We start from the raw sequence: 26,717 nt of genomic DNA on the forward strand, positions 1-26,717 counted from the left end.
GCTACACAGCTACATGCAAAATTTCAAAATCACATGAACTTTAATACAACTTGAACTCAAATTTAAGAGAGATGAGCAGAAGACAAATGCATATTCAGTTGTCAGGCCATGTCAGCTACGTAAATTTTTCAAAAAGAAAAGAAAACGAAAACTTACATGTGCAACATAACCAAGAACAGTTGCAGAGCTCTGAACCTCCTTCTTGCCACTGAAAAAGCTAATCTGTTTTAATGGGCGTGCAGGTAGTCGCAGACCTAAAATTGTTAAAGGCGACAGTTGTGGAGGTTTAGATACATTTGGAGAGCGTGATGAAATAGAATCTCCTGAGAAATATTTGTTTCATCTCAGTATACACTCCAGAAACCAAGAAAGAGCAATAATATGAAAGATATTAAAAATGAAACATTGATCAATAACAATTATTGGGACATAACATTGTGGCAACCCATTGTGCCAATAGAAAATGGTTTTCTTATTGGACATTCAAAAATCACTTGAAGACCAAACCTGCCACCCAATTTTCTGCTCTCCTGGAACTACAGCTGGTTCCATGGTTCATCATAAAGTCACTGAAGCAACCCAGCAATGGATAATAGTGCACTTACCTTTAAAGAACCACAAAGAAACAGTAGATATACGGATCAAAATTCAGCTTTATAATGTCATTCCCCTGAGTGGTTCCATATGCTGCTCTTGTAAACATACAAGCAAAAATGTCGACAAGCAAACAACCTATTCAACTTAAATCAAATATAAGATGGACCAAGTAGGCAATCAGACAGATCATTAACAAAATAGCATATGATGGTTTGAAGATAACTTGCAAAAAAATTCATTCCATGCAACCAACTGCAACGATACAACTGAAACCAAACAAAAGGATTCCATCAAAAACAGGAGGATAAAAAAAATCATCGGCCTGAAGTCGTTGTTCCCTGCACAATAATATATTCATCATATCCATGTAATAGAGAAACCCCCTGAAGTCAGCTTCAAGCCTGCAGTTCAAAAACATACAACTCTCATAAAATTTTGCAACAAATAACCATGATCCACATGAAAATACTCCATCAACAAACATACTTCATACTTGATACTTTAGGTATGAACTAGATCTGATGAGGGTATCGTCATTCAGTTCTCCCAAATTGCCCACTCCAGGAGTCCAGGGTGTCGTCATCTACATTCAACGTTACAGAACTCGAGCAATTTGCAACTGTTAACACACAAATCAATCATAAATGTTTAAATTATAAGTACAATAAGCAAATAAAAAATATTAGATAAATTTAAAAGATTTATATACCTTCATCATATTGTTCACGAAGCCAATCTTGGGTACACACTAAGGCTTCTATGGTAGAAGGGCTCAAAGAGCTTCGATACTGATCCACAACTCTACCACCAGTGCTGAATGCTGACTCAGATGAAACAGTGGAGACTGGAATAGCTAGAACATCTCGAGCCATTCTTGATAGTATAGGATAGACTGCTGCATTGCTCTTCCACCAAGCCAAGATGTCAAACTCTTTATTCTCCAAATCAGAAAGTACATCATCATCCAAATAACTATCCAACTCGGATCTCTTAGGGCGTTTTGAAGAACTCTGACTTCTAAATTGAGCAAAGTCCATACCAAATTTTTTTTTGGAAGAAACTGAACTTATATCACCTTGTCCACCAAAATTAGATGTTCGCTCACTTGAACTTATAGAGGGATGCATTCTTGTTGCATCTACATACTCATTATACAATTGAAAAAGACAAGCACGAATATCATCAATCTTTTTCTTGCACTCCTCCAACTCAAATGCCTTTTGATAACAAAATTCTACAAATATCAACTTTGATCTGGGATCCAAAATAGAAGCAATTACCAACAAATTATTGCACTGAGACCAATATTTGTTAAACTTCTTTAGCATCTCATTTGTTAATTGCTTCACTGTTTCATCAGTATCGATACTTTCATCCATCAACAAAGCCCTAATTCCCCAAACTTCTTTTAGGTATAAATTGGATGTGGGATACTTACAACCAGAAAATACTTTAGTGGCATCAAGAAAGGCTTCTAAAAATTTAAGAATTATAGAAGCCTTTTTCCATTCATCATTGGTGGGGCATACACATGAATGCTCAGTTGCATATCTAATAAGAGCATCTTTATAACCAAGTGCATCATGCAACATTTCATAAGTAGAATTCCATCTTGTAGGAACATCCAAAGTGAGTCCTTTTCTAGCAGGAAGTCTTATATGCTGTACAATTTCATTAAATGCTTGCATTCGAGATGGGGATGCAGAAACATATCTAACAATTTCTCTTATACATTCAATAGCTTCATGAATGATTTTCATTCCATCCTGAACCATAATATTTAATATATGTGCACAACATCTAATATGACTGTACTCCCCACTAAACAACATTGAAGCACAAAAGTGATCTCGGAGCCTTCTCATTACAGCATCATTTGTGCTGCAATTATCCAAAGTAATAGCACATATTTTATAATCCAATTCCCATTCAACAAGACATTTTTTTACAGCATCTTCAATTGCAAAGCTGGTGTGAGGGTATGGAAGTTTCTTGAAACAAATAATCTTCTTATGCAGAGTAAAGTCAGAATCAATATAATGTGCTGTGAAAGAAATGTAACCGATTTTCTGATTTGATGTCCAAATATCAGTAGTGAAACTAACTCGAGAACTTAGGTTCTTGAATACATCATGCAATTTTTTCCTCTCTTCTTGATACAAATCTATACAATCATGTTTTACAGTCTTACGACCCATAATTTTGAATAATGGCTGAAGAGATCTCATAAAATCCAAAAAAACAGTGTGCTCAACAATACGAAATGGAAGCTCAGCATATATGATAAATTTTGCAAGAATTTTTCTACTCTCTTCTTGATTGAATTTGAAACACTTTATCGGATCTTTTGAACTTGATAGTAAGAGCAACTGATTAGTCGAATTCTTTTGATACCTCTTGCAAACATTTTCAAGATGGCGTTTTAGATGACTCGTTCCTCCTTTAGTGCTCCCACTTAAAACTTTTTTACAATATTTGCACTTAGCTATTGACCCTTCAGAATTTTTTTCCTCGATAAAGTGATTCCATACCCAAGATCTTTTTCTAGAAGAATTGTCACAAATATTTTCAGCAGTATCTTCATTTCTATCATCCTCATTCCTTAAATCTTCAACAGTTTCATTTTCACCCACTTTAGAATGAGACATTAGTAAAAATAATCTGCCCAAATAACAAAATAAATATCACAAATTTAACCTATAGCATCAGGTATGTACGAAAATTTAAAACTCTTGTTATTAACAAAGTTGGAGATCAACTATTGTAATCTAGCCACAATTGCAACTATTGTAACAAAGAATCTTAGATTAAATAACTAAGAAAAACATACTTCAAATTTTTGTACAGATATGAGTATATGACTCTCATTAGCATTTTCTACAAGAAAGTACACAGACAGAATGACAGATCGGAGCATCCTACAATGGTAAGTATCATTCTATAATGTCTTCTTAGTGAACTCATAGATAACCAAGAAAAAAATCTACAATGTATATAATGTTATCTCAAGAGGTGGATATGACATCAAGGAGATAACACAGCATATAATACATAAGTCAACATCAAGTCCTCCATAATTTTCTGCATTAATTTTCTACAATATATCATCAATCCTAGAATATCTCATTACATGTCACACTCAATCAAATGCATTGGCACAACATATAATACATAATTTTCATTTGCCCTGGCCAATCAAATGTTTTCCTTAATACAGTTACTATCAAGTAAATGAAAAATTCATCGGTGGAAAAAGGTAAGTAAGAGCACATCAAGAAAAAGAAACATTTTGCCAAAAATATGAAGGAAAACTACACTTCTCAAGAAAAAAAAGGACATGCTTAAGGAAGCATGATGAGTGACATTAAGACAGCCAACTACTATTATAACAATAAAAGCTTCAATCTAGAAAATGGTGAAGAAACAAATCATTGAGAATGAACACTATTGCCTAGTGAACCACAGCCACAAAATCCTGCACAATGTGGGCTTCAAAATGAGCTCAAATAAGTTTACAACAATTAGGCATAATAGAATTATAGAAGCCTGGAAATGAAAGCCGAAAAATTGGTAACTTTTATACTGCATGCAAACTAAGGATACAATAATGTACAAAGTGCCAGTCTGCCAGATGGACCAACCTTCTTCCTCTCATTATAAACTTTCGTCCAATAAAATTAGGCATAAATCACGAAAGATAGATCAATAAAAATGGCACCACAGAAAAGTCACAGAAGCCAAGTTAAAGAACAAATCAACATAAACCATATGCCATTTCAGAAAAAATTCTGAGTTTAACGGATCAAACAGCCCAAACAAGAGCAACTGAAAGATAAGGGGGAAAATGCACATTTGTATTCCAGATCTTGATCCTAGAATCAAAACAAGAGCTTTCCCACAGGCCACAGCACTCCTCTCCAAATCAACAAGAGTCGAGTAAGACTGTAAGAGGGTAAGAGGGAGAGAGAGAAGAGAGAAAGATAGAGAGAGAGAGTGGGGGTGGGGAGGAGAACAGCAAAATCGGAAGTAGGGAGCCTAACCTGAGAGCCGACGACGACGAGCCGACGACGACGAGCGGAGAAACCCTAGCACAGTAGCACTCGAAAACCACCACCGACGAGCCTCCCCCGCTCTCGTCTCGCCTCTGCACTCGACGAGCCGATGACGACGAGCCGACGACGACGACGATGACGAGCCGACACCGAACCGTAGCCGACGACGACGACGATGACGACGGTCTCCTCCGGCTCCGGGCTGGCCCTCTGCAAATCCCCAAATCGGCAACGGCAAGCAAATAGGGAAATCGCGATTCGGCTACAAAATAGGGCTAACAGGTTACAGACTAACCTATTTACCGCCGCTCGCTTCGGGCTTGGTTCGGGCTGGCACTGGGCTCGGGCTTGGTCCGGGCCCGGGCCGGGCCAATGGGAAACCCGAGCCCGGCCCGATAAAAATTTGGGTTTAAGTTCCCAGCCCGAGCCCGGCCCGATACAAATTTGGGTTCAATTTTCTAGCCCATAGCCCGGCCCGCGGGCGGCCCGACCCGATGGGCTTCGGGCCGGCCCGAGCCCACTTCCAGCCCTATATGCATTGGCACAGGCCTTGTGGGTGGTAAATAAAATCTAATTTTCGAGACTGGCAAACTAGATGCAATTAAAAAGTTATTTTCATTTGATTTTTCAATCATAGCTTAATTTTAGTTACAATAACAATAGTTAACCTAAGTATAAGGTGATATTGCATGCTGGAACCTAACTTTTCTAATTCACAAACTTTCTCAGCTAACGATGTATGTTTTTGGTTTTATGTTTCCAGACTTGAAGAAAACAATATCTTGATTTTCAAATACGTTTATTTGAGATTCTTTAATTCCATTTCAAAATAAAAAAAATCAAGTCTTAGTGATACCAAACAAAGTCTGAATAACTTTACATACCACTAAAGATTTCAAGTCATGCAAAGGGTCACAAAAGATTGAATAGTTTTACAAAACTTCACAAACTTTCCACATCACACTTTTCCCTAGCTCGCGATTCCTCCCTTTTCTCCTATTTTACGATTTAACTACGAGATTAAGCACCCCTCTTTTAGCATTTATTTATCATCTGTTTATATTTTTTATTAAAAATAAAATAAAAATAAAATATCTGAATCATTCTTTGAATAATTATTTATTACTTACTTATATAAATTTTATTTTAACTGAAAATAGAATTACACGTGCGTCGGACGGTCTTGGTCTAAAGAAAATCTCCGCCACCGAGAGGACACCCTGTAAAGCCCTAGCAGCAGTCCTCTCCGTCCTCCTCTTTCCCTCTCCTGTGCGCCCCGATGGAGAAAGAAGGGATGCAAGGGAGCGCGGGTTTCCTCTACGAAACCCTCGACACCCCCTTCTTCTCTGCCGACCCTGACTCCGCCCCTGATAACACCGAGTCCTATGCCGTCTACCGCAACCAGATAACCTCTCCAGCGGACTCCTTCGCCGACGTTCCCGCCGCCGACTACTTCTCCCTCGACGTCGCCGCCGACAACCGCCGCCGGGAAGAGACCCCGCCGCCGCCCCCCGCTTCCCGCGCCTCGGACAGGAACCGGGCCTTGGAGATGGCCTGGTTCCGCGCTGGGAGCCGTTTCAAGAGCCCCATGTTTCAGCTTCACAAAGGTAGGGTCCGCTGCTTGAAAGAAAGAATCTTGGTGTAGGTTTCTTGGAATTATTTCAAGTGGATCACCTTCTTTTTTGATGTATGTAATGTATGTCTGGTTAGCTCTTTCTACTTTTTTTTTTCAATGGTTTTTTTTGTCTACAATGGTCCATGTAGGACAAGGTAGGGCGCACGTAGTTTATGGACTTTTTTTTTTTTAATCGAAAGTCTGTGGAATTTTTGGTTTGCAAAAAATTCATTGTACTTTGTTCAAGATAATTGGTAATCTGATTTCTCTGGTATCTTGAACTGTCAATTTGGCAACGTAACTCCCACAATCAAGCAAAAATATGAGGATTACTTATTGTTTTTGTTGTTCTTGTCATCATTATTATTAGGAACAAGAAGATACTGCAAGAACATGGGCAGCATGAGGGGACTTGGTTTTTGCATGTAAAGGGGGCTGCTGTCAGAATTTCACCGACCGTCATGTTCCACTCCTGTTTCTGAACCAAATTTTATTTAATAAAGCCTTAAGAGTTTCATAAACATGGTATACAATGTTCTCTCCCTTATCTAATAAGAACCCATCCAAATTCTCACATATTTGAATCCCTAGAGTGCAAGCACATGAGAGCAATGGAAATCCCTTAGTATCCGGAATCTCTATCCAGGGTAACATACTTGCTTCAGAATCTTCCATCTCAAACCTGCACCAATCCACTTTCCTGCATCCGCACCTACACCCACCCCCAATTTTGGCAACCAAGAAAAAAAATCCCCTCTTGAATCTGACCATATTCACTTCTTTTCCTTGGTATATAACATAATTAGTTAATTACCATCTTCACTGGACAGAAATTGTGGCGTTATTAGCCATCTTCATTGACCACTTTATTTCTTAAGTGGGTGGTGCCTCAGTTAGACACTAGTACCCTAGGATGGGCCATGCACAAGGGAGTAAAATAACAAAAAACATATAACATTCATAAATATGTAAGTAATTTAGAGTTATATTTAACCATTATATATGGCAAACATATATGTGGCAAATATAACATATGTATTAGAACCTAAAAAATATATAAACTATCAAAATGGAAAAAAAATTAAATCAAGAACCTTGACTAGTAATGTCCTTACTAGGGCTAGTATAGTCTAAAATCGACTTCCGAATTCTTGGTGATGTCCCGTTAGAGTATAAGAATACATACAGAAACTAATTAGAAACAAATGGCAAATTAGCTTTCTAAAAGACTTTCTAAGAAAAAAGGTCTTTGATTGTGAGAAAAAACATCAAGCACGTGCTTTAATGTATTCTGCAAAAATCAAGTTATATCATGAATTAGGATACAAAACAGTTTGATTAAAAGTGTTTGAAAGGCAGCTGTGGTATGCATGCGGTCAAGGGATTGCACAGTGTGTGCAGTACATGGACCACATATGTGGATGTATATGCAGTTACTAATTTTTGCCTATCAAAAAATAAATAAAATACATTGAATACTATAAAAACAACAACAATAATGTTAGTATTTGTTTTGGATAAATAGTAATAATATTGGTAACAATAGGAACTGACATGTAGTGCTTTTTAGTACTTTATGCCTAATAGCAATAGTATCATATTATGAATACTTGTACAGTGCCCACTTGAAACCTACATTAGACCTAATTGTCAGCTTGAACTTGTTTCATCTGGATAGGCTTACAAAAGAGTGTGCTGTGCATGTTTCTTAGAATGCTAAAAGGCTGCATAACCACCCTAACAATGCTAAGCAGGCTGCATAAGTGGACCTCCTTCTCGGCCTTATGCAGTATGGTGGCATATGGTACCATATATAGGCAATATGGTGTGGTCGAGGGACTTCATCCATGTTTTAGAACATTGGGTTGAAATAAGGAAGAGAGGAAAAAGTCCTATCTTTTCCTGTCTCTTTTAAAGTTGAAGCATCTGAGTCAAGATAATGGAAAAAAAGAGGAGTGACGATCAGGGCTATGATTTTTGAGCAGTTTCAGACATAACGTGTGAGATTAGAAGGTTAGATGCAAGATAAGACTCTAAAAGTGAGCAACTCATTATTCATGAGGATATGATGAAGAAATTCAGAGAAAAAGGCATTTCTTAATTGGGAACTTTCAATTGGTTTTAATTATAAATGTCTGATTGATATTTCACGATAGTACATTATCGCAAGATATGATAAGTGTTCAGAAATACAATAAGACATTTGAATGGATTGTATTCATGAGGATATCATGAAAAATTGGAAGAAAGAACCCCTTCTGAAATGGAAACTTTGGTTTTAGTAGAAATTTTAAGTCTTTTTCATGCACTCCTCTAATTAAGGATCTCTTAACTAAGGTTGGCGGAACCGTCTCGAACTGCCCAGTTCGAGGCATCTTGAGCCGTACCAGCAACATACCAGGACGGTTCCAGCAAAGAATCCAAAATACCGCATCGGAGGAGGAGTAGGAGAAGGAAAGAGAAGAAAAGAGAGAGCGAGCAGGGGAGGGAGGGAGGCTGACGAAGGACCGACGGAGGTCGACGCTGGTGCGGGCGGTAGAGGCCTTGGCCGAACCCCTATTTCATTTGAAATAGGAGTCTGGCCGTAAAAAATTTCGCGATTTTTAAGTGAAGTCGGCAAATTGCTTGCACGACGCTGGCCCGTACCGACTTGTGCCACCGGGTAACCGGTATGGTGCTCGGTACCAACATAACAGATCCTGCTCTTAACTATTTTTTTTCTTTCTTTGTCTATTTAACTTTTGTTTTAGATTAATGATCTGGGGGTCTTGATATAATGGTCTTTTGCTGGATATAATCTTTAATGGATGGCCCCCGCGGATTTCATAGTTACATGATTCACATTTGGCATCTTAAATATTAGTATGAAGTATCATGATGATCCATCCTCTACGATTGGATCCACCTTATCATATGTCAAGTGCTTTCACCTTGGTCTCGAAAACTGACATCTGTCTATCAAAGCTACGTATCTCCAACATCAAAGTGCTCTACCATGAAATCCACATCCTCCTTTTTTCCTTGGCTTGTTGCTTGTCTCACACATAAGCAACACATATCTGGCTTTTGATGAGATCATGGTTTACTAGATTTGAAGAATATCACATAATATTGTTGCATGTGTTTTAGGAGCCAGCATCAATCTATTGTTCTCAATATATCTCATCATCTTCCTTGTTTTCTGTTTCCTTTCGTATAATGAATTGAAATGTGCGATACACATGGAAGAGGCTGTTGCATGCCATTCTCAAAACATTTAATGTTAATTGCTGGCTCCACCAGAAAATGGATGAAGACAACAGCAGCACAAACCCCCAATTAAAACTTAAGGAGATAGATCAGAGCTTCAGGAGCTTTTCTTTTGTGCTATCTTTGTGAAATATGATGTCCTTAGTGGTCCCTATCAAATTGAGGGGGCTTCATATGCACCCAAAATGTGTGGATTTTTCCAACTCTTGATAACCTTTGCAGGCCTTTTTTGGCATATCATGCTCATGAATAGTGTAATTAAATGGTTAAGGATTGTGTTAGTAGAAGTTTCATAATCTCATGTTAGGGTTGTAAGATTCTTGGGAGGGCTAAAAAAGGTCCAGCTTATGTAAATTATATGCAGGGTCTGTTTGTATAGATAAAGATATCATGAATTAGAGTATCCTTTAGGTTTCTACCTATCTTTCTGGTTATGCATCGAATAATATAATATAATATAATATAATATTTTCTTTGGTGGTTTCTTGCCTTGTGGTTCTTTGGATTTTGATTTTTTTTTTTTTTGCCCTTTCCTTTACAACCTAGAGTTGTGATGTTTGTTAGTTAACCTTAGATGTTAATAGAAGCTATTTTGGCTTATGCAGAGATACTCGATTTTTGTGATTTTGTCTCGCCAACTCCTGAAGAACAAGCCTCACGTTCTGCTGCTGTGCAGCGTGTTTTTGAGGTTGTCAAAAACATCTGGCCGCACTGCGAAGTATGTCAGTTCTTTGCTGCTTTGCTCGTGTGAATTGATGGTCTTTTCTGATTTAAACTCTGCATTTGATTATAAACAATCTATTAACTGTATCGAATGGTAATTTTTTTTATTGCTGCGCAGGTGGAAGTTTTTGGATCATTTAGGACGGGCCTCTATCTACCAACAAGTGATATTGATGCAAGTACAATGCAACTTTCAGAACATTGCAATGAATGCCCAATCTCTTTATATTTATTTCTGTTGCTATGCATCTGACTTGAAGCTAATTTATATGAATTATGCTGCATGCAACAATGCCTGATATCATGTATCATTTTGTTAGCTTGTACAACAAAATACAGTATTTTACATATCGCATGGTTAGCAAGCAACTTTGACACTCCAGTTATTGAGCACTATACGATTGTTTCTTTCTTTGTTTAAATGAAATGAAGATTGTGGAGGCATTTCTTTTTATCTGATAGATTCTATTACTTCTATGAACTAGATATTAGCTGTGAAAAAAAAGGGTTTCACCCAAGGTTCGCAGGACCGATTGTACCGGCGTACCGGTGAGCACCGGCACCGGTACGGTTCCGGTTCAGTACTGGCTTGGAACCGGTACCGAATCGGAGCCGCGCGCGCGGAAATTAAAAAAAAAAAAACAAAATGCGTCTGCGCGCGTCTGGGACGCGCGCGGACGCTTCAAATGCCACAGAGTGGCATTTAATGCCCCCCCGCGTGGGCACGGTGCCCCGCGCGGGGAACCGCGCTCGGGCGCGATTCCCTGCTGGGAATCGCGCGCGGGCGCGTTTCCTACGCGGGGAAACGCGCGCGGTCGCGCGCGCCGTTCGCGCGTCCGCGCGCGTCCGCGGACGCGTCAAATGCCACAGAGTGGCATTTAATGCCACTCTGTGGCATTTAATGCCCCCACGCGGGCTGCCAACCCGCGTGGGCACGGTGCCCCGCGTGGGGAACCGCGCTCGGGCGCGTTTCCCTGCGGAGAATCGCGCGCGGGCGCGCGTTCTCGCTCGCGCGTCCGCGCGCGTTTTTCAAAAAAAAAAAAAACAAATGCCACAGAGTGGCTTTAAATGCCACTTTGTGGCATTAAGAGGCTCACGCGGGCTCCAGCCGCGGGGGCGCTCTTCCCCGCGCGTGGGGCGCGCTGCCCCGCGCGCGGGCGCTCTTCCCCGCGCACCCCCGCGCGGGGAAAGTGTGGCTTGGACCGGTGCGAACCGGGCCGGTTCGCACCGGTACCGGCTTTGTACCGGGCCGGTTCGCACCGGTACCGGCTTGTACCGGCGCGAACCGGGCCGGTTCGCACCGGTCCAGGTACAGAACCAATCGATTCCGACCCAGTTTGGGTCGGAACCGTTTTATACCCCTGTACCGGACCGGTGCCAGTCGGCACCGGTCCGGTACGGGCTGAACCGACCGGTACCGGTCGGTTCAGCAGACCATGGTTTCACCGATCTGATAGCTTCTACACCTCTAGTTTTATAGCTAAAGTGGTTTGCCTTTTGAAGCCGTGCTGCCCTATGGGTGACTATCCTTAAGATTCTGTTCACCTTTAATTTCTGCCATAATCTACTTATTCCAATGATGACAGTCTCGGAAACCTCAGTTTTCCTTTACTGTTACTGTTCTCTTTCTTAGAGCTTCAGCGCCCTTCTACACTATACAATGCCTTCTGTCTTTTTTGTTTTGTCCATTTTTTGCTCTCTTGTAAATGTTTCAATTATTTACCAAGAATACAATTACCTTCTTCTTCGCTCTTTTATGCGTGGAAAGAAGTTTACTGCATCAATTTAAGGAGTGAAAGTTCCAACATTGTGGTAGTTGTGCTTCTAAATATATTTTGATGCTCGATTTTTGATATTTCCGTAGCAGGGAAAGTTGCCTCCACGGGGAGTAACAAACTGGGTAGCTATGAAAATAGAGTAACAGGGTCTACAACCCTTTTTTTGTATGATTTTATCACAGGCATATCTATGATTGAGTAGAACTTTCTGACTTCAAACTAAGATTGCTAGCAGCACCTCATCTGTCCTGATTCTAATTGAGAAATCTGACACCAAGCATCTTGTTTTTAGGATTGGTCATACTAAGACTAGCATGTATTGGCCACTAATGTTACAGGCATGCAAACAATTATTATTTTGTTTGACTTCTTCTAGAGGAATTTACCTAGCTCATTTTCTTCTCAATGCCTTAATGCATCATACTTCCCCCTTCCCACTTTTAGAATGGTTCTCTGCTGGTTGCTGACAACTCTACACTTCTGTCTTCTTTAAAACTCAGCAACAATGTGAGTTTTTAAAATTATACAAAACATGAGAGATTCAAATCATTCTAGCACGTTCACAAAAATTTCCTTTCGAAAAAAAGGCGCACACAGTGAATGAGCTAGTTAGTATTTTCCTTCTCTCTTCTCTGCTTATTACATATGCAAGAATTAAATGCATTTATTATGCACTAATTTGGTAGTGTTGATATTGGGATTGATTATGTCTGTCATCTAGCAGAATAGCTTTACCCTGTTGATATCAATGCCACGGTAGATTATCTGGCAGTTTACACCAAAGTAATGGAAGTGAAATTTGTTGAAAACAGTGATTTGCGATGTGTATACCTGTTTCATATTTTTTGGGCGCAAAGTTTCATAAGCATGCATATTTTAATGTTTAGGTTAATAACTACAAAGTCTTGTATGATGATGCTTTTGACTAGCAGATCTTGACTGTTGTATGCTGTAGGTTGTGATTTTGGAGTCAAAGGTGAAGACTTCACAAATGGGTCTTTATGCTCTTGCTAGAGCACTATCGCAGAGAAGTATTGCAAAAAAAATGCAGGTAGCAACTTTGACCAGTACTCGTATCATCAATTGTTTGATCTAATGTTGGTTGACAACTTCAGTAATTGGTTTTCATGTTCCTCAAAGCATTATCGCATAGAAGTATTGTTAACTTAAAACAATGTCAATTAACTACTTTTATCTGAAATAAGAATATTGTCAATTTCTTTTCCCCAGGTTATAGCTAAGGCTCGCGTGCCAATTGTTAAGTTTGTGGAAAAGCTAAGTGGGATATCTTTTGACATCAGGTTCGGATTGTGACTTGAAATATCCACTCATATAAAGAACTTGCAGCTTAGTTCATGCTACAACTACTTTTTTTTTCTCAATTTTCTTGTCTTATTTTGTTCCTTTTCTTGGTTCTATCTGATTATAATTCATATGTTAGTCAACAACTTAAATATGCATACACGAATTGTTTTACTCAATGTTTATTAAGGCCACTTGGCAATATTCAAACTGATTAAATGTTGGTGCATGTATCATGATAGCATAGTTGGCATCGACATGGATTGTTAATTTGGATGGCCTATCATGTATTTTGTTAGTGCCATTGTAGTGGCTATCAAAGTGCACAATGAGCTATCCAATTTATTGGTCCACACCTTAATCATAAGGAACAATCATGTTTTGACCCCTGCAAGTTTGCCCAAGTTGCACTTACACCCCTTGTCCTTTAATTTTTTTATCCGGGTGTTGAAGTTACTTAAGTGACCTAGTATGACCCTTTGCCCCATCCACCATCCAACACTGTTACATTGTTTTCTGGGATGACAAAAATAGCTTTAACATTGACAAAACTCCTGAAAGGTCCAAAAAAATAAATCAGCAAAAGAAGCAAAAATATATCATAGTGCCATTAAATGAAACACTTGGTGGCCCTGCCGATCCCAAAGCCTTCATGTTCACCTGCAACGATACCGCACAGTGATCCACGCCATTGTAATGGTTGTCAAAGTGCACCCACGATATGGTCGTCAAGCCCAGCCACCTGCTACCCCCCAATTGATCACTCTTTTTCCATGCTCGCCCCTACCTTCCGCTCCTTAGTCTTCCCCTCCAACCTTGTCGACCTTATTTGCACAGCCTTTCCCACCCTTTCGGCCTTGATATCCCCTCGTCCCCTACATGAGGATTTGGCACCAAAGCTAGAGGCCCATGAGTAGTTTGCGTAGGTTCTAGCATCAAAGGGGATAAAATAGGCATTGTGCAGTAGAAAGTTTCTCTCTGACCTCCAATTCCAAATCTTCCACATGCTAGCTTCCATGTCGAGGCCTCTTGGCCTAGTTCCCATTCAAACGAAACACACAGCACAACTATATGAATGCTACTACCAGAAGAATTCATTCATCGAAGATAATTGGGGGGGTGAGTCTTGGTACAATGGTAAAATTATTCCATTATAACCTTGATATCATGGGTTTGAAACATGAAAATAGCCTCTCTTCACACAAGACAATGTTACATGCATCTGACCGTCCCCAGACCCTATAATGGTAGGAACCTTGTGCATTGGGGTGTTTGCTTTTCTTTTAAAGATAATTAAGTACAAGAGTAATCAATTGTTTGGTCTATTCACCTCCTTGGTGAAAGGGTTAGCAGGGGCATGGTATATGATGGTTGTTTACTTATTTACTTGTGGTGGGCTCTCTTTGTTGACAAAATAAAGGATAACAAGGACAACATAGTTGTTGTCTTTGCTATAGTTTGAATTTGGAGAAAATTACCTCGACATTCTCTTGATGAGACCTTCGCCAATGGTCACTTTCATTGCCTTGTCCCTATCATAGGAATTGCTATGACCCAATAACATCACCTGCATCATACTCGAGCCAAGGTTTTATATAATAGCAACTTGATATTTAGAGAGCATTTTCTAAATTTATTCAAAGAGATCCACAAATGATGCTGCCGGGTTCTTATTATTATATATCTTATTGTGGTGGGTGAAGTAGTTGGTAGAGATGGTGATGGCAGTGGAACCCATCATGGCATGGATGAGGCTAAGGTTGGAGAGGAAGTAGTGGTTGCCGTTGGACATGGTGCACCATCTATAGTTGGAGGGGAGTTGCGGTCCATGGCGTTACTGATGGTCTAGCGGTTGTGGATATGGAGATCTGGATGATGATCTTGGCAATGAATAGGATGGTGATGCAGGTGTCGTTGGTGATCCGGATGTTAGCATCTCATCTATTGATGGTCTTGAATTTATGCATGATGAGCTCCTGTTTGAGGATGATGACCATGCCATGCTTGAATACGGCCCAAAGTAGTAGGAGGGGCGGAGAACCTGATTTACTCGCGATGCTTGAGGATATTTTAGTTAAATGATGCCAAGGATATTTTTCTCCTAAAATCAAGGAATGCTGGATGTACCGAGCTGTAGCGGGGGCGGACCGACAGAGTTCTGTCCCTCAGTTCGAGAAACTGGTGAGGGAGGCTGAGAGGGGGCTCAAAAGCCCCCTCCTTCTCTCCTTCCCTCGGCGCCTCTCCCTCCCCCTCCCTCTCCCTCTCTCTCCCTAGCTTTCTCCCTCTCCCTCTCCCTCTCCCTCCCTCCCTCTCTCTCTTTCTCTCTTTTTCTCTCTTTTCTCCTCTTTCCTTCTCCCTCTCCTCCTCCCTCCGCCTCCCTCTGCCTCTCGCTCTCCCCTCGCTCTCCCTCTTTTCCCTCCCTTCCTCCCTCTCTTCCCTCCTTCCCTCCTCTCTCTCTCTTCCTCTCTTTCCTTCTCTTTCTCCCCCTCTCTTGCTGGCTCTATTGTTTCGGTACAGATCTAGAACGGAATGGCACGGTTGCGTATCATACCATACTACCAGGCAATCGGTAGGGGTTCCAGTACCGCTACAGCAAACCTTGTCTAAAATATTCTAATTTGTCACATGATGCATGATGCGATTTGTATCAATTTGGCTAATGGAGATAGATGGAAGGAATCATATTGGATTACATAAGTAAATTGAAGGACCCAATTAAAACTTTTTAAAGGATAGGGGGCATACGTGCAACTCGGGAAAAGTTGAGGGGGTCAAAGGGTGATTTTCCTAATCATAATTAATAAGTCTTTTCCCAACTATTTGGGTTGCCTTTATAGATCCTCATTCACCAAGTATTTCTCTTTAAAGCCATCTCTAATATATTCCAAATTTCTCCTGTCCTCCTTCACAACCTCTATCTATGTTATCCGAGGTCTTTCTCTCCTTCTCTTACCACCTTGAATACAAACAAAAGTACCTCTTATTACTAGAACATCCTCAGATCTCCGTTTTACATGGCCATACTATCATAATTAATTTTCCATCACTTCATCTTTAATTTGTGCGATTCTTACAGCTTCTCTAAAATATTCATTTCTTATTTTATCTTTTTCAGTTTTATTGTACATCCATCTTAACATTCCTAATTCTGCTACATTAAACTTGTTTTTATAAACTTTCTTTATTGCCGAACACTCTGAGCCATACAACATGGCAATCCTTATTTTTGCTCTATAAAATTCTCTCTCAAGTCTTCAAGGTAGATGCCTATCATAAATCCCACATGGTTCAATTGATTATGTTAACTTTTGTAATATACATTTTGAAATAATTCATCTTAATAATGCTTATGACTTTTTTTAGTCTTCCCTTAATATTTAGCATAGTAATGATCCTGGTTCTTATTTTTCCTCCAGTTTTGATGTGGACAGTGGACCTAAAGCTTCTGATTTTATCAAGGTATTCATGGAAAACTAATCCTTTATGGCTCTTTTGTTATTTATATCTTAATTAATTACTGCTTAATCAGTGCATGCTTTTTTTCAATGAAATAACTATATCAAGAAAAAAGTTTCTTGAATATCATAATGAATAAATTCACCTCATTGAATGTATATCTGTGTGGTCTTTGCAAATCCAGTTTCACTGACATTTGGTTACTCTGTCAAGAACGCAAATGGAATAGGGAAGACGCAAGATATCTGCCTGCATTCTTGTTTAATGGTTAAGAGGCACATATGACTCCTTATCTGTTGTTGGTATAGTTAACAATGATGGAATCAGATTCAATGATGTTCTTCAGGGTGCTAATCAGCGATGCACATCTTTGAAAAATGAGGACAAAAATATGTCTGCCATGTCAATGGAAGTCAGCCAAATCGTGATATAACTATTGTGTTGAGAAGTTATTTTTTTGTGTTAGTTAGCACTAATAGAATTTATTACTTCTGTCCGAAGTCTTCCTATAAAAATTATTTAGAAAAAATCCAGTTGGTTGAGGATAGGCCTTGGTGCAATGTTTAGGTTGCTCCATTATGGTCTAGGTGTCACAGGTTCGAACTATGGAAACAATCTCTCTGTATGCGGGGTAAGGCTACATACATTTGGCCCTTCCCAGTCCCGCACGTACACTAGCGTACCTTTGCAGTATGTTTCACTCTAATAAAAAGATAAGCAATTCAAAAATTATACATAAAATGATAAACTTGACGTATCAAATTTTCATGTCCTTGCCTTGTAACTAGCTTCTAAGATGTTATTGTGTTACTTATCCAACGTCACCCAATGAATAAAAAAAAAAAATCATAAAAAAGACCACAGAAATAATATAAACTTTGATATTAAATGATCTAAATCAGTAATAACAATTTCTTTTATCCTACCTCACAGGAGTCCAGTTCATTAAGGGTGAATCGTTAATTATGAGCCTCAATCTGAAGGTTATGCAGTATTTATTTGGTTCATTGCAGTATTGCTGTAAAAGTTATGGATGCGTAAGGTTCTAGCGATAGTTCTCATGATCAAGTAAAACTCGCTTTTAACTGAGCCTGTGGCATTTTTCTTCCAGGATGCTGTGAAAAAGATGCCTCCTTTACGGCCCTTGTGCTTGATTCTGAAGGTTTTTCTGCAGCAAAGAGAACTGAATGAGGTATTATCTGCATCAAACTTGGTGAATTATTAAATTTTCTTGGCTTTTGGATCTATCAAATGTCTCATGAGTCTCTGGGTACTCCTTTATCATTTCATCCTAGAGGAATAGTTCTTCCAATTCTATGAATCTTTCTAGAGTGTTTTTCTCTTGAATGCCATTCAAAAAAGTTTTGGATTTCCCGGTATTCCACCAATTAGTAACCCAAGGTTCCAATGCAACAATGCTTTTTTGTTGTCCCTATTTGCAGGTATATTCAGGTGGTATTGGTTCTTATGCCCTTCTTGCAATGTTGATAGCATACTTACAGGTAAAGTTATTTTCTCCTTAAGTTTAATGGACTGTTACGTTATTTATTTTTTGTCACTTCCATTCAATGCTAACCTGCAGCATGCTCTGAAAATGATTTCTGTCATAGTTTCTGGGTGGTTGTGGAACTTGTAAAGAAATGACATAAATGTAGCTGGGTCTGAATATTAGGGTCAAGAATCAAGTGTAACATTGCCATTTGAGCTGTTGTCAATCATCTTAACATAAGCTGGCAGTTCCACAACTCTAATTTTCATGTTCTCCCGTTGTCCATTTTCTATGACAGAATGTGTAGTCTGTTAAACATAGATACATCTTAGAGCTGTGTTGCTCTGCATGATTCTGCTCATTATTGTTGACAGAAACCATTCATCAGTTGTCATGATTTAACTTGTCCATGATCTAAGTTGTCCATAACTGTCAAGCGCACAATAATTTGACTTCTGATACTTCTCCAAATTGCCTCTTGAAGTTGATGGTCACCTTATCTCAATGATATTCTGTTTTCAGGTGCATTGGAGAGGACAAGATATACAGGGTTGCCGCCGATCTATGGAACATAACTTGGGAGTTCTTTTGGTATGTGATGTGCTATTAGATATTTAGTTATCTATTCTTATATATATATTTTTAATGTTTGTATAGAACCTTGATACAATACACTACAAAGTCATGAATAGAGATGGTAGAGACATGTATTATCTGAATCTCAGCTGCTATACTAGCTTAGCCATCTCTGCATCTGACATTATTGGGTACCAGTATACCTTGGATATTGTCCAATGTGTTAGATATTTCTAGTAAGCATCTATCTATCTATTTCTTTATTTAAATAATATTAGGTACTTGTCTACATTCTGAGGACATCTTGGGCATAGCTTGAATACATTTGAGGTCACTGATTTAGAGAGCGAGTTTGATCAAGCAAACAACATCAACATCCGCAGTCTTTGATGAAGCCCCTTCGGCCTATATCATCATGTGTGGGTCAATCAAGAGAGGGAGTATGCAAAGAGGGTGGATAAACTTTACAAGAATTAATGTTTATCATGTAATATATAGTTACATATGTTAAAAAAAATGTTCATTGTCATATTCCCATTGTATCCATTTCTTCATGCTTGCAGTGGTAGGAAACTTCTACCTTTGGTAACATATTACTGGATTTAGACTCCCTGGAAACTTGCATCAGCATATACTTCAGTTTTTTCTTTTAGAGATCTGCTTCTGCTTCTGTGCGCTCGTACTCCCTCCTACACCTGCTCGTGATTCATGTAACTAAGTTTAAGCTTTTATTGTTTTAGCACAGTGCATATTATGTCATATTCATTTTATCAAAATATTACTAAACGGAGTTAGTAAGTTGCTTTATAGGATAAGGCAATTTGTAACCATGATACATTGTCCATTTGTAACCACTTGATGCATCGGCAAGGGGTCTCCATGATTTTTGGTTTGTAAGCATTATAGAGGCGGTAGATTGCATTCAACGACTTAAATCCTTGCTTTTGGATACTTGTCTCCCAATTTCACCTGACCGAATCTGGCTTCATATCTGGTTGACCGATATATATATATATATATATATATATATATATATATAAAATATACATGCGTGTATTCTTGTTTAGTAGATTTTTCCTTTTATATGTTTATGTATACTTTCTTTTGTTTTATGTTGAATTTTAAAGCTTCAAGTTAACTTTTGTTGGGGCTTCACAATAACATGTCTTGGATTCTTTTTCCCCCCATCTTTGTATGCATATTTTAATTTGCTAAAACTACAAGTGTTTAGAATAATCAGCATTTTTTTGGATTCTCCAAATATCATTGTTAAACAACTCATAGTAGCCTAGAGTAGAGGATGCATATTTTGTCTGTTCGAACACCAGGTAATTTATAATGCCTTTTTCTTACATAGTGGTTTCTATTTCAACTTTATCCTTCTTTTTTTCCTCCGAGTTCTCCTCTTTAGCGCTCCTTGCCAAGTCTTCCCTCCCATCCCACACAAATGCACATTCTAAATATGTGAATGGACTATGCACATACACATTCTTATATGCAATTCGCTGGATTTTATGATGAATATCAATTCTATTGCTATGGCACAAGTGTCTCTTCTAATATGTAATATTAATGCAGCCAAAGTAATAGTGCCTGGGGTTTATGCTTATAAGTAGGCATCTTCCCTTTCTTAAGTTATCAAAAAGACATGCTTCAGAAAGCTTTGACCCCCTCTACCTTGCAAGCCCCCACTCAGAAAAAGAGGTTTCTATAAATAACTCCATGTTGCTCAAAGAAACAGAAGCCAACCGTGTGATGCCTGTTGTTGTTTTTTGAATGTTCCAATTAGGGATTTAAGTCCTGGTGGTCAGTGTTACCTGGACATGGCCAAAATCAACTTGGACATGATACGACATGCATGTCACATGCCGTAGACATGTCTCTTTCCTTCGTTTGCATGATTAAGGACTCCCACCATCTCTCACTCCCACTCTTGTCAATGAACAGGAAAAAACAAAAAAAGAAGAGGGAACTAGAGCATTCCTGCTTATTTACTTTCACGACCTTCTAATGCTATGGCAAATGATAAAGAGGAACAGCCTATCCTTCTCTTGATGCTCTAGACTTTGGGGATCATGGGACTCTGGCAATAGAAAGAGACAGGATGATCCCCTTGGATGCCCTAGATTTGGGGGATTAATGGGACTCGTAGTAGAGAAAAACAAATGAAAGAGAGGGTGGTCCTTGCTAATGTCATAGAGTTCGGGATGAATGCGATTCATGCTAGAGAGAGGGCCTAGGGCGGTGATATTTCATAATGGGATGGGATGGGATGGGTTAGGTGCCGAGGGCTAATAAGGGTTAACTCATATTGGGTTGTTGTTTGTATTGGACCTACCACCAAATTAGTATAATAACATTGGCTCAAATAGAATTACAACCCAAAACTGTTGCTCACGTAAAGCTTGTTTTTTTTGAAGCCAACATAAATAATATAACAACTAAAATAATTTTAAGTTAATTATATATATTAGATTGTAAAGCTATGTTTGCGTATCTAGATTTTTTACGGATTCTTTGGGATCCTTGGGCACTTGACACCCATGTCCCATGTTCAGGTAACACTGCTGGTGGGATGGTGGGGTATCCCTTTGTCCCAAGGTATGCCGTACCGATACCGGTTGTCTCTCGGACCAGTACGGTTCCAGTTCGATACCGGTTCAAAATCGGTACCGAACTGGCCAACAACGCAGCGCGTGGGGAAAAAAGCCCGAATATCAAGACATGGCATATGATGTGTGTCCTATTCCACGAAATAATCAAGGCTAACTTGTCTTCCAGGATTTGATCCTTGGGATTCCAATCTATTGTCATGAATACCATTTGGCAAAAACCGCTCGGTTTAGTGAAGCCATATAATTGGAATACATTTTTGTTTTATTTCTAATCTGTATCTTCTTTTAATTAGGAGTGGAATTCAATCTGATTTGAAGTGAACTTCATTAGCATAAAAAGAGGAAAATTTTCATCTTCTTTTAACTAGAAGAAGAATTTGACTTAAATAAAGAGAGTAGACCTCTATAGAATAGTAGAGTACTTGTAACTTCACATTTTTTAGCTGCAAGAAGAATCCGGCATACGTAAGGAGGACCTTACTACTTAAAATAGAGGGCTTATGCCATGGTTTTGGAGAATGGAATAGGGGGAGCAAAAGCAGAAAGCATAGATTCTACTTTCTACCCACAAGAACCTTAACCAAAGGGAGTGAAAACATAGACTTTTACTTTCCAACCATGGTATGTACATTTGGGGATCATGAAAAACTAATGAAAGTAAAGGGCTTAGTGCCTCACTTTCTAAAATTCTTAATGTTTATTATTTGATTCGAGAGATTCGAGTTTAGTGGGTCGAAAGAAATCCTTCCTTCTCCCCGATCAGATCAATTGTAGATAAGAATGTAATGTTGGGCGTAATAGTTTTGGACAAATTATTTTCATTTCTTTAATTGTTTCATGTTTCTCATATCCATGCTGGTTTTGCCATAACAGGTGAACTTCTTTGATTTTTATGGTCGCAAATTGAACACTTGGGATGTTGGTGTTTCTTGCAATTCAGTAGGCACTTTTTTCTTGAAGAGTGATAAAGGGTATGATGGCATCTGCAGACTTTGTAGAAAGGCTGTTCATGTCAATTAATTTCCTGTTATTATAAGAATAGAGCACTTTATCATATTTTTCTCTTTCATGCTATTTATAGATTTATGAATGCTGAACGACCATATCTTCTATCCATCGAGGATCCACAGGTGTGCTGTTTGCTGCTCAGATTTTTGTTTTATTCAATCTCCAAAAGCTAGTATTAAATGTAGAACTTGTTTTGGATGACATTTTGAATGAACTAGGCTCCAGACAATGACATTGGGAGGAATTCTTATAACTATTTTAAGGTAATCTATTTTTTGATTCAATCATGTTTCTCTTATAGTTGTTTCTTGTGTACAAAGGTAGCACCTACTCTTTCGGTGCATTACTGTTATTGCCTTGTGCTTTATGCTAAGGACCTGCCTATGTTGAGGATCATGCTTTTAAACCACTGTGTTGCTTTTCATCTGAGCAAGTGGAAGTTTATTGGTTTGTATAATGTTGAGGTTCATTTTCCTGCCCTGGTTCATGTTTTGCTTTGTTAGTGCAATCTAAGTGTTGCATCTTTTTTAACTTTAGAAGTCCATTTGATCTGTCATTGTTTGACACCCATGTTCGATGCTCAATTGTGTTCTTCCCAGTCTAAACAATATATGCTATGATGTTTTATATAAACTAAAAAGAGGTATTCTTTAAGTTTAAACCAATAATGGACTATTTAGGTTTTTTGAACAAAATGACAGACTATTTAGGTGGTTGCATTGTTTGGGCTAACCAGACTTCTTTTTTACCAGAATACACTTCCTTTTTTTTTTTTACTGTTTTTCTTGGTAACCAGAATTAACTAACTTTTGGTCAATATTTGGCCAAAACAATGTACACATAATGTTTATGTGGATGGGCATACATCTCTGTGCATGTGCAGCTGCATGTATATGCCATGTGCCATCTGTGTTTTCCTGTGTGCTCTGTGCACATGCATGCATGTGCATGCCTGCTGATACATGGACAGATCATTCTGCTGCCCAAGTTGTGTTTCAGAACTGTCAAACCATGGCTTGATAACCTTAGCTATCTCATGCTGGATTATGCATGTCTATTAGTAAATGTCTGCAAAGAGAGTTTTCAGTTCACCTTATTTTAAGAACTAAATTTGGGATGCCATAATGAAAGCAATTTAGTGATCATAATAACTGTAATTGTTGTACTGTGGAAATTGTCTCATGGTTCGGACATCTTTAATCTACTTTTGGGTTTTAAATAGCTACTTTTGGAGTTCAATTGACCTGTCACTTGACTCCTTACATTCTGTTCAACTCCATAGTCTCTCTCTCTCTCTATCTCTATCTCTCTCCCTCCTTTTGGGTTTCAAGTAGCTACTTTAGAGTTGACCTGTCAGTTGATTCCTTACATTCTCTCCAACTCCATTCTCTCTGTCTCTCTCTCTCTCTCTCCCCCCTTTTTTGGGTTTTAACTGCTACTTTGGAGTTGACATGTCAGCTGATTCCTTGCATTCTCTCCATCTCTCCCTGTATGTGCATGCATGCGTGTTCATCTATGTTTGCATGTGCTTGAGTGTAATGTGGTATGGTTTTGGACCTTATGCCAGTGGCGGCGGGCTTTAAGTGGGAATTTATGTCTTTTTGTTACATTCATTGCTGCAGGTGAGGTCAGCCTTTGCAATGGCTTACTCTTTACTGACAGATACAAAAGCCATCATAGGCTTGGGCCTGAACAGGAGCATTCTAGGGACCATAATTAGACCAGACCCAGTGCTTCTAGAGCGGAAGGGTGGAGATAATGGAGAACTTGCTTTCAATAACTTGCTTCCAGGGGCAGGTGAACCAGTGACCCAGCAGTTTGAGAATGGGAGTGATGTAATATATAACTGGCAATTGGTGGATGATGAACCACTGCCAAGGGGGAGAGTACTTGCTGATGATGATTGTATATTGTCTTCTAGGAAGAGGGCCTCAAAAGCAAAACAAAGATCCAGTAAAAGTCAAAAGCTGGAAGTTTGGGGGGGTATGAATGAAGAAAATGGTGTTAGGAGCGCAAGAGGTTTGAGAAAGCAGTGGAAAGGATCTCGAGATGGGGATGAATCTACTAGTAGCTTCCATCATCACTCAAGGCGAAGTCACTGATTACTTGCAGCTATGCTTCAGTGCAACATGTTTGTTAATTCCATCTAGCAAGGTTGCAAGCGGTGACCCAGTAGACAGTGAAATCAAATACTGAGCTACTGATAAGACTTGGTTGTGAAAGTGATAATATAGACAACAAGGCCAACTATAACAGGTGAAGTTTGCATGTGCTAATCAAATGGTACCAATCAAAGAGCCATCTTTGCTTGTGGGGAGCAGCAGTGGCATTCTGTATCATGGTTTTTTGGCTGCTACCATTTAATTTCATGGATAGAATGTTTTATCAAATTTTTTTTTAATTTGTAAATAAAGACATGAGCATTTGATATGATAATGCTTTATTTTTGGCGAAGGGAAAAAGGTATTTCTTTATCACAGCGATTATACTTTTGACCTCTGTTTATTTTCTTGACAGCATAATATAATGCGGAAAATGATTGGCTCAAAATCAGCTCGCTACTTTTTCAGCCAGCAGAGGTAATTGATGATGATGGGATATTTTAGATAGTAGAGTGTGAAAGGTGGTGTTTCATCAAATAGTTTTTTTCCCCTTTTATGTGTAAAAACATACATGAGCATATAATATGCTATTACTTTGTTTCTGGCAGCGAAAAATGAGGACGTTTCTCTATCACAATGTGAATGTATTATGACCTCTCTTCATGGGCTTGGTAGGGATTGTGGACAAGGGAATAGGCTCCAATAATATCAGCTCACTGCTTTTTCAGCAGGTAGGGAAAACCCATAATTAGAGATGGGCATGGGGCCGGGCCGGGGCTCCAATAATATCAGCTCACTGCTTTTTCAGCAGGCAGGGAAAACCCATAATTAGAGATGGGCATCGGGCTGTGCCGGGCCCGGCCTGGCCCAGGCCCACCAGGCCACAGACCAAACGGGCCGTGCCTGGCCCGGTCTGTTACTAAACGGGTCGTGTCTGGCACGGCCCGCTTAACCTAAAGGCTAAGCCCGACACGACCCTAGGCCCATGGGGTGGCGGGCCATGCTGGGCCTGGCACGGGCCGTGCCATGCACAAGAGGGGCCGTGCCAGGCACGGCCCGTCTGTCCAAAAAAAAATAGCCGTTATGGGTGGCCCATAACGGCTATTTGTGGCTTTTTACCCATTTTGCCTCTTTCAACAGCCATAAAACGGCTAGTTTGAGGGGTATTTTGGTTTAAGGATTTCTGGCCCGCGGGCCGTGCCATACTTGGCCCACGAATCGTGCCAGCACAGGCCTTTATGGGCCGGGCCGGGCTCAGTCCACGGGCCAAAAATCCTTAACCCAGCCCGGCCCCCTTTTATGAGCCATGCCTAGCACGGCCCGTTACTGTAGCCCGCTTCGTGCCGGGCCGTGCCGGGCCCAATGCCCACCTCTACCCATAATGATATATCAGATTCTTTGCTGTTATCTTCGTTCCAAAATTTGTTTTTGGTATGATTGGAAATGTTCACATTCCAGCTGACCACAGTTATAGTGTTTTGCATCATTACTTGGCTGTTTTCAAGTAGAAGGCTTGGTTTGTGTAAAATCTAAAGGCTTGGATCAGTGTTGACTGAGCTAACCTAACCAGTTACTTGAAATTCGGTCGGGATCATTTAGCTCAACCGAATTTGGACACTAGCTGCAGTCCATTTCAATGCTATTTTTTCCCAACTTTTCATCCTACTCAAGTTATTGTTTGATATATTTAGTGCAAAAATTAAACAATACAAATAGAATAGGAAGACTTGGGGCTTCTATTCCGCACCTATCATTGTTCTCAGTTCTCTCATTTACCCCGGTAACCCCATTATTCCCTATTCCAATCACGCATTTAGATGGTTCTGCTGGCCTCTCCCTCCTAGCACTCAATGGCAATACGTAAATGGTAATTGATAGCATAGCATATAGTCATTGATATATCTTTTTTTTTTTTCATTTTAATTGTTAAATTAACGTATTGATTGTAGGCTTTTTTGTGGTTGCATTGATTGTATTTTTCATAACAAATCATAGATGTACTTACATATGTATATAGTTGAGCCTTGATGTGTAAGACTTATTGGATGCTTGCCAGAGTTTTTGAGCTGACTCTTACTCAACTTACTTCCAGGTCAAGTTTATATATGCATACAATATATATATATATATATATATATATGCATGCATGTATCAT

At 39.3% G+C, this 26,717-nt stretch overlaps 2 protein-coding genes across 3 annotated transcripts; one reads left to right on the forward strand and one right to left on the reverse strand.

Annotated features, from left to right (window-relative positions):
• Positions 1-513: 513 nt before the first annotated feature.
• Positions 514-3,868, reverse strand: LOC149768739 (zinc finger BED domain-containing protein RICESLEEPER 2-like). 2 transcript variants are annotated; one of them, XM_089925396.1, is made up of 3 exons: positions 1,307-3,868; positions 1,084-1,216; positions 514-998 (listed from the first exon to the last, which is right to left on the reverse strand). In XM_089925396.1, the coding sequence occupies exons 1-2, from the start codon at positions 3,243-3,245 to the stop codon at positions 1,131-1,133; spliced, it is 2,025 nt and encodes a 674-aa protein (XP_089781522.1). In that variant the 5' UTR covers positions 3,246-3,868; the 3' UTR covers positions 514-998; positions 1,084-1,130. The 2 variants fall into 2 exon arrangements, with proteins under 2 accessions (XP_089781522.1, XP_089781517.1); XM_089925391.1 differs by having other exon boundaries at positions 514-1,216.
• A 1,929-nt stretch (positions 3,869-5,797) lies between these two features.
• On the forward strand, positions 5,798-24,934 carry LOC103721707 (uncharacterized). Its single transcript, XM_039125524.3, has 13 exons — positions 5,798-6,256; positions 10,119-10,231; positions 10,355-10,411; positions 12,970-13,065; positions 13,245-13,315; positions 16,733-16,775; positions 17,884-17,964; positions 18,215-18,274; positions 18,784-18,852; positions 22,326-22,423; positions 22,534-22,582; positions 22,679-22,723; positions 24,083-24,934. The coding sequence occupies exons 1-13, from the start codon at positions 5,929-5,931 to the stop codon at positions 24,560-24,562; spliced, it is 1,590 nt and encodes a 529-aa protein (XP_038981452.3). The 5' UTR covers positions 5,798-5,928; the 3' UTR covers positions 24,563-24,934.
• The last annotated feature ends 1,783 nt before the right edge of the window (positions 24,935-26,717 follow it).

Source organism: Phoenix dactylifera, chromosome 1 (assembly GCF_051530095.1).
Source record: "Phoenix dactylifera cultivar Ajwa chromosome 1, Ajwa_hap1_PhDact_Kaust_v1.1, whole genome shotgun sequence".
In the NCBI taxonomy this organism is placed as follows: domain Eukaryota; kingdom Viridiplantae; phylum Streptophyta; class Magnoliopsida; order Arecales; family Arecaceae; genus Phoenix; species Phoenix dactylifera.

Coding starts and splice junctions, on each gene's coding strand:
- LOC149768739 (XM_089925396.1), bottom strand. CDS start 3,245: ATGTCTCATTCTAAAGTGGGTGAAAATGAAACTGTTGAAGATTTAAGG. Junction 1,217..1,306: donor TCGTGAACAATATGATGAAG/GTATATAAATCT, acceptor GTGTGTTAACAG/TTGCAAATTGCTCGAGTTCT.
- LOC103721707 (XM_039125524.3), top strand. CDS start 5,929: ATGGAGAAAGAAGGGATGCAAGGGAGCGCGGGTTTCCTCTACGAAACC. Junction 16,776..17,883: donor AAGCTTCTGATTTTATCAAG/GTATTCATGGAA, acceptor TTTTTCTTCCAG/GATGCTGTGAAAAAGATGCC. Junction 18,853..22,325: donor ATAACTTGGGAGTTCTTTTG/GTATGTGATGTG, acceptor TTGCCATAACAG/GTGAACTTCTTTGATTTTTA.